Source organism: Cuculus canorus, chromosome 10, assembly GCF_017976375.1.
Source record: "Cuculus canorus isolate bCucCan1 chromosome 10, bCucCan1.pri, whole genome shotgun sequence".
NCBI lineage: Eukaryota > Metazoa > Chordata > Aves > Cuculiformes > Cuculidae > Cuculus > Cuculus canorus.
In genome coordinates this window covers 21,888,711-21,902,935 of record NC_071410.1, presented here as the reverse complement: position 1 = coordinate 21,902,935, position 14,225 = coordinate 21,888,711, and the positions used below count along the sequence as shown (strand labels likewise).

Below are 14,225 nucleotides of genomic sequence, written 5' to 3'. Positions count from 1 at the left end.
AAACTGTATCATAGCAACCCTGTTTCACACAGTCCGTAAAAAGTCCATTCCTCTTGAGCGGCAAGCCACCGTCTTAAAGACTCAGGCACCCTTCTTGCCACGGGGGAAGGGTTCATTTCTCCCTCTTTAGATGCTTCAGAGAAAGCATCCGTGTTAGGATGCTCCCTGCTATCTCTGCGGTCGCTAGGATTTTAGTACTTTTTCTTTAAGGCCGATAACAGGGCTTCCTTTTGGTTTTTTAAAGGCTTTCCTCCCCCACCCTGGATATTTCCCACCTCTGTTTTAAACCTCACATGACAAATTAAAGGGGGATGGGACAGCTCAGAGGTCTCTGACGTGATGACTCTTTTCTGTCCTACCACTTGGATTTTCCCCCAGGATGACAGCAGCGCAGCACTTGCTTTTGCTTTGTAGTGAATGAAGATCTGCCCAGATCCGAGCCCTTCTGTGGGAATGCAGAGGTGCTTTCTCATCCCCTAGATGAATGTTGTTAAGAGCTGCATGTTCACCTGACTCCTGCCCCCATTTGTTTGCATAATGTGGTTATATTTCTTTTTGGATCAGGTATTCAGTACACAGCCCCACTGCTGTGTATAATGTCTGAAGGAAAATTGCCTAAAATCCATGTAAGTTTGTTTTTTCTTTCAGTTTGTTTTGCTTTTATTTGTGACTAGAAGCCCTCTCCTGTATTGTCCATTTCATTTGGTTGGTGGTCCTTGGTTTCTGTGTTTGATGGATGCTGGTTGTGATGGGAGATCAGTGCTCTTTGTGTACAGTGCTTGCTTGCTTGCATGTATGTGTTCTGCCCGTCCTGTGTGTGCTATGTGTTAATTCTGCATCTGTGTTGGGGAGAAGGGGGGGGTGTCTATATTTTGCATTCGCAATGTGCACCTTTCTCAACTGGGTGTGAGAACCATGCTTAAAGTGTCTCTCCCAGTGAAATAATATGTGAGTCATTTGGATAAAGGACAGGGATTTGCCTCTAATGTGCAGAGTCTCCAATGATCAGAAGCTAGAAAGCTTAAGGAAAACTCCCAAATATTAATAATTATGTAATATTTGTCTTGTTGTGAAAAGGAAGTTTGTTTGAGGGTTACAGTGGTGGCAGAGGGTGGTTCCGCTGGGTCCTGGCTTTGCCACTGATGTACTCTATGGCCTTAAGCACTTTCCTTTGCCACTTCATGCCTCCTCTTTCCCAGTTGTAGAAAAGGAACATCAGAACCCATTACTGGTCACAGCCAAGACTGATGGGCTGCTGTTTCCCCCCTTCTTGCAGTGTTCCATAGCGGCAAAGTGTTGCTCAGGCGGCCAGGGCTTGGCAGTGCAGGGGGACGGCGTGGCTGTCCCCACGTTGGCCCAACTGCGCGGAGCTGGGTTTTGCCCGTTGGAGCTGTTGTAGACAGCAGACTGTAGTGGTCAATGGTTCTCACTAAAATTAGATGCTCCTGGAGGAAGAGCTGCTGGAAGCACCATAATTTATTTTCCTTATTGTATTGGTTATGGTTGAATTTCTTTCCAGAGTGGAAGTGAATCTTAATCTGAAAGGGCCCAAAGATGGTCAGGTTGTCTCTAACCCTGCTATTCTTCTCACCAACAGAGGATCATGCAGCCCTGACTGCTTGTTTCCAGCTTTTGTGGGGTATTACTCTGGCATCGTTGGGAACATCGTGCTGACAGCTTGTTCACTTGGAGATCTGAGCTTGGGGCAAGGAGCCCGCAGATCTCTCCTTGTTGGTGAACGTATTGGGCAGGAGGGAGAGTTTACCACCTGAATTAAAGAGGCCTTAGAGGGTGAAGGAGCACCCGCGTGAGGTATTGAAAGAAGAGGGTCTTGATTTCAAGCTATTCATACAGAAAATGCCGTAGGGATGTGCTGTTTTGGGGAGCTGCCCCCGCTCCCCTCCCAGAGCCAGGGAAGCAGAGCCCGTGGCGGTGGGATGGGAGTTAGCAGGGGAGCTGGGAGCAGGAGCAAAGCTCGGCTCCCCCGTTCCTGGCTGTGGCTGTGCTGCCTCCTCAGAATCCTCAGGGCAGGCAGGCATGCTGCTTGGTTTCTGGATTGTATGTTTGCATCTGAACCTCGCTGTTGGGAACTATTGGAGGGACAGGCGTGTGCTGGGGAACCATCGAGTGAGCTGCCTGCAGCCTGGTGGAGGATCTCTTTTAGGGGATTTTGGAGCTCCCAGCATAGCAGACTTCAGGAGCAGAAAAGTCTATTTGTGCCCATGTGGAAGGTCCCGTGTGGTTTAGTGGCTGCCCCTTCTTTTGCATCAGCTGAGACATATATATAACATAATGTATAGATTGCTGGCAGCAACTGCGTTTCTATTTTAGGCAGCAGCTCTGGCTGAGTAAAGCAGGGGCTGCTCTGTGAGCTGCTGTGCTCAGTGATCTGGTTTGAGTCTCTGAGGGATGAATTGTTTCTAGCCCTGTTGCCTTCCTCTTGGACCTGACCAGGACTTGCAAGGCTGGCAGTCGTAGCCCCGATGGGTGCTTGGATGAGAGCAGGCAGCCCTGCCGTGACAATGCTACAGCTAGAGGGAAAACGGTCTCAACAGACGGCATCACCCGTAGCCACAGCATGGGGTACGGCAGCCCGGCCAGCAGTCTGTCTGTTGTTTTTCCTTTTTTTTTTTTTTTTTTTTTTTTGGGAAGGGGATTAACTCCAAACTTAATTTATCAGTTCATTTATTGTATAATTATCTTACTGCCCCATCACAAGCATGGGCAGCTGGGTGCTCCAGCATCCTCTCCTTCTCGAACGCGCCGCGTTGCTGCCATGCCCCAGGGAGGTCTGCGTGTTTGCTGTGGGGCTGTAGATGGAGTGGTGCTTCCTGCTTAGTTTTCCATGGGGAAAGCAGCATGCCTGACTATCCTGTGCCTCTCAAGACCACAGCCTCTGTCCCAAGATCTGCTTCCCCGCTTGCCTCCTATGGTGAGCTTTGCAGAGCACATCCTGCCTGGAATGATGAGGATAATTGTCGTTGAGGCAGGGATGGAGCTGAGCACCCTGGATGTGCCCTGAGCCACCAGAGAGTTGACTCAGTCTCACCAGTCATGAGGTCAAATTCCTTGGATGTTGCTGATGGGCTTTGTTTGCATCAGGTCCTTCTTGATATTCGGGATGTTTGCCCCAGGAGTGTCTGTTCCTCAAGGGCTGAAGCTTCTCCTGGTACCCATTCTTGGTTCTGTGAGCTGCTGTTGGGGAGCTCAGTTTTTGTGGCTGTGACAGCCCTTGCAGCTCCCACTGGAATAATGCTGGGAGAGGATTTTGAAAGTAGCAAAGATCCTGACTGGGTAGGGGTGTTTCTGACGCTGGAAAAGATGCAATATAGCCTCAGCCACAAAAATAGAGGTTTAGAGAAACACTCTAAGGATCTTTACCCTTTATAAGCACCTTTAAGGTCTTTACCCGTGATAAGCACCGGGCTGATTTGCTGGACACATCGGTAGGAAAGTTTTGTTGAGTAAAATTGTTTCGTTTGAAAAAAAGCACCAGGCTCTTGCTGGCGTTATCAGAAAACAGTTTTTTTTCAAAGCATTTCCACAGAGCACATTCCCAGCACTATTTCTGATCCTTCCACGCTCCTGTACTGTATTCTGTAAATCTGACAAGGTTTTCTTCATTGGTTGTGCACTGAAGTTTTTGTTCTACATTTAGGGAAGGCTTGTTATCTAAAATTCTTTCTTCCCAGCTTGATAAGGTGCTGATTAATTTTACGCAACTTTCTTTCCTTATCTAGTTGAGCTTCAGTCAGTTTTAGTATAATCTTGGAACAATCTTTCAATGAATCTTTAATGTTTGTTGTTAAGGTTTATTCCGAAGCCTTTTAGGGGTGCTGAGTGATTGGTCTTTTGTGAAGTTCTAAGAGAATTAAGTTAAAAAGTGACAATTATAGAGCAGGTTTTGAATCCAGATGAAATGTTTTGAAGTTTCTATTAAACAAGAAATAGCATCCTTTAAATGACGATCGACTCTGATATTTTCCTATGAGGGTGGGGAGGCCCTGGCCCAGGTTGCCCAGAGCAGTGGTGGCTGCCCCATCCCTGGAGGGGTTCCAGGCCAGGTTGGATGGGGCTTTGATCCCCTGATCCAGTGGGAGGTGTCCCTGCCCATGGCAGGGGGTGGGACTGGATGAGCTTTGAGTTCCCCTCTGACCCAAACCATTCTGTGATTCTATGTAGTTTTAGGTGTTAAATTAGGATTATATTACTCTAGTCTTGCAGATACGCAAAGCTGGATGCATAAAACACAGAGTATCAGTAGTGCTTGTGTACAGGAATGCGTGTATGTGCATAGCTGCGTGTAACAGGGGTGAAAGAGGGGGAAGTGGATGGGTGGGAGGATGAAGGCCGAGGGAACTGGTGGGGGTCGCCATCTGTGGAGGGATTTAAAAGCTTTGTGGATGTAGTGCTTAGCAACATGGTTTAGTGGTGAATTTGGCAGTATTTGGTTTATGGTTGGACTCGATGGTCTTATAGGTCTTTTCCAACCTAAACAATTCTGTGATTCTGTGACTGTTCCCTCTCTGTAGGTGTGAATAAGGTAAGGAGGGGCAGGAGCAGCTTCACATCTCTCTGCCCTACCTATTGAGAAAGGCTGTGGGGATTCGGGGTGCTGCACTGGGGAGCTGCCTCCTGTTTTTGCCAGAACGCACTGGCAAGAGGAGGCAATGGTGCAAGGCAGATGGTTGTGTCTTTCGGCTACAGCCATCTCTCCCTTGGCTAAGAGGGGGCTCGCTGGGGTGGTGTGGGCAGCTCCCACCCCTGCCAGGTGCTGTGAGCAGGGGCATCCGTGCTGTGGCAGAGAGGAAACTCAGCTGTCATCAGCTGAGAGCTTCTGCCTTGATTTGGTGATCAGGAACTGACATCTGGATAGATTTTCAGTCTCCTCTGGTCCAGGGGAGATGAATCTCTCGTCTGATGCCCAGCAGCAGATCGATCCCATCTCCTGGACACCGAGGGTTTTGCAGAAGCATCTGAAAGTCTTTCCTTAAAAAAGTACACACACACACAGAGCAGAGAAACCAGACCTCGCCAACCTGCAGGCCAGGAACAAATATGCTTGAGACTAGCAAGCTGCCTTCAGCCACAGGAGCCTGGTTTCTTCAGTGCTTACCTTGAGCCTGGAAAGTGTTAACAGGATCCACGCTGTAGGCTGGTGGAGTTTAGAAAGCGCTGGCTTTGCTCCTCTGCTGCACCCAGCGCTTCGGCGGGGGTGGCTGTTGAGGAGCCTGGTGCTGGTGCTACCCCTCGAGCTGGGATGGCAATCATCACAGTTGCCCCCTCTGTCAGAAAAGCCATTTTTCCAGCTCGATTTTAACCTCAGTAGGAGCCATGTCTCAGCCCCGGAGACCAGGTTTGGCTGGAAATTGTAGGCAGCACCTTCCCAATGCCTCTTATTTTGCCATTTCCCTCTGTAGCTTCCTGGCTCCTTGTTCTCCTCCTACACTCCCCATGTTAAACAGTTGCTGTGCTTTGCCCCAGAAAATGGTGATGGTTTAATCTCTCTCCAGTGTGTGTTTTTAGAACAGATGCCTGTCTCTCATCCTCATGCACAGTACCTTCATGCATGTGCACACGGGTGCAGGCAGTTGCGCATCTCAGTCTATATTTCTTTATACATGCACAGAGAACTTACTGATTAAAACACATGTGCATGTGTTTTCCTCCCTAGATAGATTTTGGAAAATATGAGTCAGCAGCAGGCAAGAACACATTACATAATCTCTGGGAGCACAGAAAACCTTGCTGTTTATTAGGAGGCAGTTTTCTGCAAGCAGTTTTTTCTAACATTGCTTTGCTACTGCACGTCGGTGTGTGCCTTTCAGTCAAGTGGCCTTATTTCCATTGTACTCCATTGTACCCGAGGCAAAAATGTAGTCCCAGAGTGCTGTTATTTTCTTAAACCCCACAGTAGCAATGGCAGAGTCTCAGGGCTGTGATGATGACTTTTCTCCTCTTCCTTTGCATGTTTTCCTACAGACTCTGTGGTTTTCCTTTTTGATTTCCCCCACTCCCCACCTCCTGCTGTTTTCTATAAAATCTCAGCGTTGGGAGAAATCACACATGAGTGCAGCTGGAAATAAATGTTGCCCCCTCCGCATCCCCACTGCTCGCGGCCACCCACCTCCACCACCTCCACCCAAATGGGAAAGTGAAGTCAACATCCACTTTTAGCCCTCGTCTCCTGCTCTCACACAGCTCTCCCTGCATTGTGGAGCGCGGTGGCTGTGCCTGTGCCAGCTCAGAGGGGGCTGAACACCATTTTAATGGCTTCTGCAGCCATTAGAGTACTCGTCTGGTACCATTGGTGGTCCCGCTATCATGTGCCTTGGCATAAGGGGATGAGAGAGGACATACAGTTCTTTTCTTGTTCCCTAAGTGTCGCAGGGAGGGGGGAGCATCGTGAATTATGGAGAGACAGAGAAGCACGCACAAAAAGCCAAGTCAGGTGGATCTGTCTCAAGTCAGAGAGAAGTAACGTCCAGAGTTTGAATCCTACACCCTGGGCCACAAGAGGTGTTGTGAATCGCGCCGCACGCGATGAGGTGGGAAGAAGTGGGGCGCTGAGCAGAGCGCAGTGGTTGGGTGCTTTTATCCTCTTGGCAGTGCTAGATCTTGGTTTCTCCATCTCTAATGCCAGGCTTAATTCTGGCTGTTCAGTGGAATCCGTGTGTTTCTAAAGGATGCGTCAAAAGCCTGGGAGGGTAACGGGCATGAGCAGAGTTAAAGGAAATAAAGAAAAGGACTTGTTTGTTTATTTTTAATTTGCCCAATAAAAATGAAAGGTTTTGAACCACTTTCATCTCCCAGAGCACAGCAAATACTTCCGCTGTGGCTGAGCTAGTGGTTGCCTTTCAAGCAAAAAGAAAGCTATGTTGTGGTTTAAAAATATCAAAGCCTTCCCAAGGAGGCAGTAAATTGTAAATTGCTGTGCCGGCTGAAACCAAGAGTGCAAACAGCTCTGTGCCCTGTCTGGGACAGTGTCGGAGAGACACGCTGTAGAGAAAATTGAGAGAGACACAATAATTGATGGTGACGGAATAACCTGTTTATCCAGAGCACTCTGTCTTCACCCCCATTAGCTCCCAGGTTTTCTGATGCTTGGAGACAAGAGAATTTAAATCTTCTGGGTTTTTAAAACCACAAAAATCTCTGCTATAACCAGGAAATCTCATGAGTTCAGTATGATGTGCTCTTCGGTCCACCATCTGTGAGGACTCTCCAAGTGTTGAGCTCTGTGTGACTGTCCAGTGTTTGGAGCAGTTGGGGAATAGCAGGGTGCTGCCAAGGCTGGGGTCTGGGGGAACTGCATCCCATTGCCAGCCTCTCTGCACCCCCAGGGGTGATGCTGCAGAGCCCACTTTCTACATCTTTCTCTTCCTTTAAAACATGCGGAAGGAAATTGCCCTTTCCTGCTGGATGCTTTGACAACTGAGGATGAAAAAGACTCTGTTCAAGGAAGATGGGATTAGAGCAGGGCACAGATCGCTGGAAAATGCCACCCTGCCCTTGGCAGGCAAGGAGGAGGGAGGGAGACCGGCTCTGCAGGGGCCTCTCCCACCCAGGCTGCTCCCTCTCTTTCTTTAAAAGCAACGTCTTGGATTCCACCTGAGATGCCAAATGATGCCAGCAGGGTTCCACCAAGGATTAATTTGCCCTCAAAGATTTTGCATATGCTACGTCAGATTTCATCCTTATTATTTGTACTCTTTTACACAGTGTTCAGCTGGATGAGGTCTCTGAACCTCTTTAGAGCCTTCAGTCGTTACTCATTAATAATACAGCTGCTCTCTGCTATTAATTGATCCAAATACGGCTTTTTTGTTTCTCTAAGCCTTTTGTGGTATTTCGATGCAGTTAAGACATTAATCTGCATTAAGTAGAAACACCGAAGTAAAAATAGTAGCTTTGCAGTAGGAGCTTTGCAGTCTTCCGTGGTGTAAGCTCCGGGGCAGAACCATTCAGGGCAGCCAGTAATCCTTGCCTTGTAGCCAGCCAGAAGATGCAGGAGAGGCTCACAGTGCACAAAGGAATGGCACAAAAGCCATGGTGATCCAACCGCCGGAGCACTTCCCATACAAGGACAGGCTGCGAGAGTTGGGGTTGTTCAGCCTGGAGAAGAGAAGGCTCTGAGAAGACTTTAGAGTGACCTTCCAGTACCTGAAGGGGCTCCAGGAAAGCTGGAGTGGGACTGTTCACAAAGGCTTGTAGTGATAGGACGAAGGGGAACAGGTATAAACTGGAGAGGAGCAGATTTAGACTGGACATAAGGAAGAATTTCTTCACTATGAGGGTGGAGAGGCCCTTTCCCAGGGTGCCCAGGGAAGTTGTGGCGGCTCCATCCCTTGGAGGTGTTCAAGGCCAGGTTGAATGGGCCTTGGGCAGCCTGATCCAGTGGGAGGTTTCCCTGCCCATCGCAGTGGAGATGATCTTTAAGGGCCCTTCCAACCCAAACTATTCTATGATTCTATGACTCTATGATTCTATGAAAAGCCACCCAAAGCAAGCCAGCCCCAGTCAGGATGGTGGGATCCTGCTGGAAGGGCTGTCTCTCTGACCAAGTGACATGACCCCACATCATACTTTCCAAATCTTTCTTTTTAGAGCCTCTGTGTTTGGCCATCCTCACCCCCAAAGGAAGGTTACTCCCTGGGGCACATCCCCTCGTGTTTTGTCAAAGCTAGCAGGAATCGCCGGTAGGAATCTGGTTTGTCTCAGATGGGCATGAAAGACTCCCACTTGTTCCTTTGAAGAGTTCTCCCACAGCTGAAAACATCTCCCTGTCAGTGGTGGTTGGTTTAGCTTGTTTTATTTCCCGTTTTTTCCTTTCTATTTCTACTGCTGATGTTTTTTTTTCCAACTCAGGTTGAAATTCAAGTAGTAGTAGTAGTAGGAGGAGGAATAATAAGAACAGACATTCTTCATTCCAGTGTCTTAAAAATGTTTTCTGAAGTTGAGTTACTAAAAAGCCTTTATGCTACATAAATACTTGAGTACTTCTTCTATTTTAAAATGAAAATGGGTGCCTGGAACCCTTGAAAAGTGAAATGAAGATCAGAAGCTTGGGACTACTAGCAGCTTTCTCTGTCATCCACAGGAGCTCGAGAGTAAGGTTATGTAAGATAAGCACAAAGGGAATGATATGCAGATTATCAAAGAATCACAGAATCGTGGAGTCACAGAATGGTTTGGGTTGGAAGGGACATCAAAGCCCATCCAGTTCCACCCCCTACCATGGGCAGGGACATCTCTCACTGGATCAGGTGCTCAAAGCCCCATCCAACCTGGTCTTGAGGCAGCCACCACTGCTCTGGACAACCATTCCCTTCATTCTATCCCTTCAAAAGCCCCTCCTCAGCTTTTCTGGAGCCCCTTTCAGTACTGGAAGCTGCTGTAAGAGCCCAAGGCGTTTGTAAAACTCAACGATGATGCTCTTGTGAGGTGGGCTTGATGTCTAACCTTACTGCTGCTGGTCTGGCTGGAAATCCCACGTTTTATCATCTTTTTTTGATGATAGGCAACAGTGACTTGCAATTGGCTGGAGCAGGGCTAAGGTAGCCAGGCATTTTCTGCGGTAGCTGGCCTTTCTTTACAGGCTTTTCAGAAAAGCAAAGCTGTTTTCTCACATCCTTCCTCACTGTTTTGCTCCCTCTCTGCGACTTATGAGCAGGAATCAGGACAATAGATGGAAATTTATGTCCTGGAGGCATGCAACAAGTGTGTCCTGAGGGTTCAGGGCAGCTCACAAAATAATTGCCTTTGATAAATGCTCAGAGGTGTTCATGAGTTCTCTCAGCAGCTACAGTCATTCTCACAGTGGGTATTGTCACCACTGGCCAACTATTCATTGGGAAATGTCACAAAGCTGTATAAGCCACCACCAGCTTAATCCTTGCAGTAATACAACATAAAAATGGATGAAGAGCAATTTGGCCAGAAGAAGAGTAGAAAGAAAAAGATAGTTAAAATCCAAGGATGTTAAGCCAAGGAGGTGATTCTGTCCCTCTGCTCCACTCTGGTGAGGTCCTACTTGAAGCCCTGTGTTCAGTTCTGGAGTCCTCAGCACAAGAAGACGTGAGTCTGTTGGGGAGAGTGCAGAGGAGGCCAAGGAGATGATCCGAGGGCTGGAGCACCTCCCATATAAGAACAGGCTGTGATTGTTCAGCCCGGAGAAGAGAAGGCTCCAGGTAGACCTTAGAGCAGCTTCCGTACTGAAAGGGACTCCAGGAAAGCTGGGGAGAGGTTCTTGATCAGGGAGTGCAGGGATAGGACAAGGGGGAATGTTTTCAGCTGAAAGAGGGGAGATTGAGATGAGATCTTATGGAGAAATGTTTTGCTGTGAGGGTGGGGAGGCCCTGGCCCAGGTTGCCCAGAGCAGTGGTGGCTGCTCCATCCCTGGAGGTGTTCAAGGCCAGGCTGATGGGGCTTAGAGTAATCTGATCCATTGGGAAGTGTCCCTGCCCATGGCAGGGGGCTGGAACTGGATGGGCTCTGAGGTCCCTTCCAACCCAAACCTTTCTATGATTCATTCTGTGATTCTGTGATTGGCTGGTGAAATGCAAAATGATCTAGAAAGCAAAGATGCAAAAATAAAGTCTGTAACGGAAATAATGTTTTTACCACATTGTGTAATTCATTTTAATTGCAATCTATCCAGAAATCTATTTGAGGCAAGAAGTCAGTTCAGAATTGTAGAGCATATCATTGGTCTTCCAGATGTTTGCAGCTTTCTGGATTGTTACTTCAGCTTTCTTCCACAGTTCTCTTCTTCCTTGCAGTGGCCATGGAAAGACTCCCCTTCGTTTTGTTGCAGGCGGGGCAGTGAGTGGAGCATCATGGGTTTTCTGCTCTGAGCTTTCCCTCTTGTTATCTTTTGAGATAAACCATGAGATGGTTGTACTGGTGAGCATGGGGTTGAAAGGTGGAAAGTCCAGAGTTTCTGTTGGATAATCCTCCTTTGGAGAGGACTGTACTTACATCTTCCAAGCTAGTGGTCAGGATGGACTCTTGCCACACACAGGGACCTCCTAGTTACACAAGACAACAGTTCTGTTTGAATGGTAGAGCTGGGGCCATACTGTATGATTTACTTGGATCACCTCTCTTAAATGGATGAAATCAGATCATGAAAAATAAGCATTATAGCTGCCTCATTGTCTGGTGTTTGTCTTTCACCATGTAGCTCCTCAGCCTGCTATGAGACTGAGTCATAGAATCACAGGATGTCCTGAGTTGGAAAGGCCATCAAGTCCAGCTCCTGTCCCTGCACAGGACAACCTCAACATTCACACTGTGGGGCTGAGGGCCTTGGCCAAATGCTGCTGGAATATTGTCAGGCTCAGTGCCGTGACTGCTTCCCTGGGAGCTGTTCCAGGGATACAGCACCCTCTGGGGAAGAACTTTTTCCTAATGTCCAACCTAACCCTCCCCTTGCACATCTTCCTGCCATTGCCTTGGGTCCCGTGAATGGACTGAATGGCTTCTGGTATTTGGCAGGGAACATTTGTCTTGGCAGAATTAAATCCTGGGTCTATAAGATGTCTCCGGTGTTGTTTCCAGCTCCTGAAAGGCCGTTGTGGGGACCTGAGTGGTGCTATACCTTCCATCAAGAACAGGCTGAGAGAGTTGAGGTTGTTCAGCCTGGAGAAGGGAAGGCTGAGGGAGACCTTAGAGCAGCTTCCAGTCCTGAAAGTGGCTCCAGGAAAGCTGGGGAGGGGCTCTTGTCAGGGAGTGCAGGGATAGGACGAGGAGAACAGTTTTGAGCTGCAAGAGGGGAGATTGAGATGAGATCATAGGCTGATATGTTTTGCCATGACGGCACAGAGGCTCTGGCCCAGGTTGCCCAGAGCAGTGGTGGCTGCCCCATCCCTGGAGGGGTTCAAGGCCAGGTTGGATGGGGCTTGGAGCCCCTGATCCAGTGGGATGTGTCCCTGCCCATGGCAGGGGGTGGAACTGGATGGGCTTTGAGGTCCCTTCCAACCCAAAGATTTTATGTTTTCATGATGATATAAAAGGAAAACTGGGTCTGGACATCAGGACAGATTAAAACAGGCAGAAAATGCAGTACTCTGGAACATGGATCTGTGTTTCTGGACAATATCTGAAGTCCCCTCCCGTGGGATTGTTTTCATGAGACTGGAGAAAATACCCAAAACAAGTACTCAAGGGGACAGTGTTCCTTTGGCTTTGGGCAAACCAGATGATTCAAATGTGTTCTTTCAAGCACAAAGGCCCCTGAATCTTGAGGAGTGCTGTGTTTCCTGATGTTCAGGCAGATCTGGGCAGCACCAGCAACATCTGCACACAACAGAGTGTATTGTAACGATATGTGCAGATTGGAGCAGTAGACCACCCCAGGACAGATGGATTCCCGAGCAGAAAAGCTCTGGGAATGGACCGTTGGTAGTACTAGAGCAGAGAGGAACGGAATATTTTGTTGTTATTACCTGGAGTGGATTCAAGCCTTAAACAGAATGGAGGATCTGCCAGTTTGACTGTGCTAGAAAGCTGGATGTTGGAGACTTGCAAGCCAGTCCGTCCCTTCCATCACTCTGGCTACCGGGTTCTGTGTCCACCAGTGCTTTGTTAGCTTGAAAAGACTGGTACGGAAGAGGTCAAGGTCTGCTTTGGGGGTGATGCCGGTGCAGACTCTAGTTATAGGTTCCTGGAGCTCATGCTGGGAGCAACTCTTGGTTTTGGCACCAGTCCTAAAGAAGAAGAAACCAGAAAGTGAGATATTTCATACACTGGAATTGGTATTTTGATTACTGCTTTTGAAATATTGATAGAGGGTGGATTTGAGTGTAAGAAAAGGTTTTATCTCGGCAGTTCAATTACCTATTCCAAACCTTTGTGATCTCTGTAGTGCAGTCAGAAGTCCCTTGGATTTATGGATGACCTTAGAAAGCGCAGGCAGTATTTGGTTGGCCAGAGCTAGAGAGACAGGGCTATAGAGTCTTATCTGTGCCCAGCAGCCTCAATATCTTGTTTTTAAGAAGGCTCTTGTATTCATTATCAACAGCACTGGGTGGTTCTTCTAACACAAAAAAAGTGCCTTAATTCTTAAATAATTCTGTCCACTCCTGTGCTACTTGTTGATAAACTCTCCCTACTTTACACTGTTGCATAAGTACAGAACAGACGTGTTTCCCCCCTATTCTTTACCTCCAGCAGCATCAGCCATTTTAAAACAGTGAGCTGAAAGTCCAGGGTTCTTGCTAATCCTGATGGATTTAAATGAAGAGAATGCTGGGGAGGGATTCTGGGAATCTGGAAATGAGCCCAACAACTTCAAACCCATGAACTAGGTTCTTGGTCAACACAGACCTCTGAGCTTTCCTAATTTGTTAGGAAGTCACAAGATTCTTGTAGCTGTCAGGTTTTAATGAAAAATTGATCTTAGGTTATCGCATATTGCAATAAGATCTAGAATCATACAACAGTTTGGGTTGGAAGGTAACTTTACAGGTCGTCCAGTCCCAACCCCCTGCCATGGGCAGGGACACCTCCCACTGGATCAGGGGCTCCAAGCCCCATCCAACCTGGCCTTGAACCCCTCCAGGGATGGGGCAGCCACCACTGCTCTGGACAACCTGGACCAGGGCCTCCCCACCCTCACAGCAAAAGGTTGCACACCTGAAGGCTGTTCCCCCCTCATCTCATCCCTGCACTCCCTGATCAAGAGCCCCTCCCCAGCTCTTATATAGACCCCATCCTATATCAATTATTTAAACTCATCCTCTCCGAATTCAGGAGAATAATTGTTAAAACAACTATATGGAGAAAACCATAAAGGTTAAGTCTCTTTGAATTTTGTATTAATGAAGCAGGCCAAGCATGTGGCTATTCCCAGGAAATCTGTGAAGTGCTTTCTACATGTACTCACTGTCCATCCGACATCAAGAAAAGGCTAAATTTTTACTACCTGGTGTAATTAAAAGGAAAGAATATAAAATGCTTTGGCTGCTGCATGCTCACAAACACATATAGGGTGTAACAAGATATTTTGTAGAATCATAGAAAGTCCTGAGTTGGAAGGAACCATCCAGTCCAGCCTCCTGTCCCTGCACAGGACAACCCCAACATTCACACTGTGGGGCCTCGGCCAAATGCTGCTGGAATATTGTCAGGCTCGGCATTGTGACTGCTTCCTGGGAGCTGTTCCAGTGTTCCACCACCTTCCGGGGAAGAGCTTTATCCTCATGTCCAACCTAACCCTCCCC

At 47.9% G+C, this 14,225-nt stretch overlaps 1 protein-coding gene across 8 annotated transcripts in view; it reads left to right on the top strand.

The window, feature by feature from the left end:
- Positions 1-14,225, top strand: part of ARHGEF9 (Cdc42 guanine nucleotide exchange factor 9) — a 201,798-nt gene that overhangs the window by 74,134 nt on the left and 113,439 nt on the right. For 3 of the 8 annotated variants that reach the window (XM_054075197.1, XM_054075192.1, XM_054075191.1), the window contains exon 2: positions 565-626. The exons of 4 other annotated variants lie outside the window; for them this stretch is intronic. In XM_054075197.1, coding sequence (XP_053931172.1) covers positions 597-626 — 30 coding nt within the window. In that variant the 5' untranslated portion in view covers positions 565-596. Of the gene's footprint in view, positions 1-357; positions 462-564; positions 627-14,225 lie in introns of those variants that run through there. One more of the 8 variants, XM_054075196.1, reaches the window with a different exon arrangement.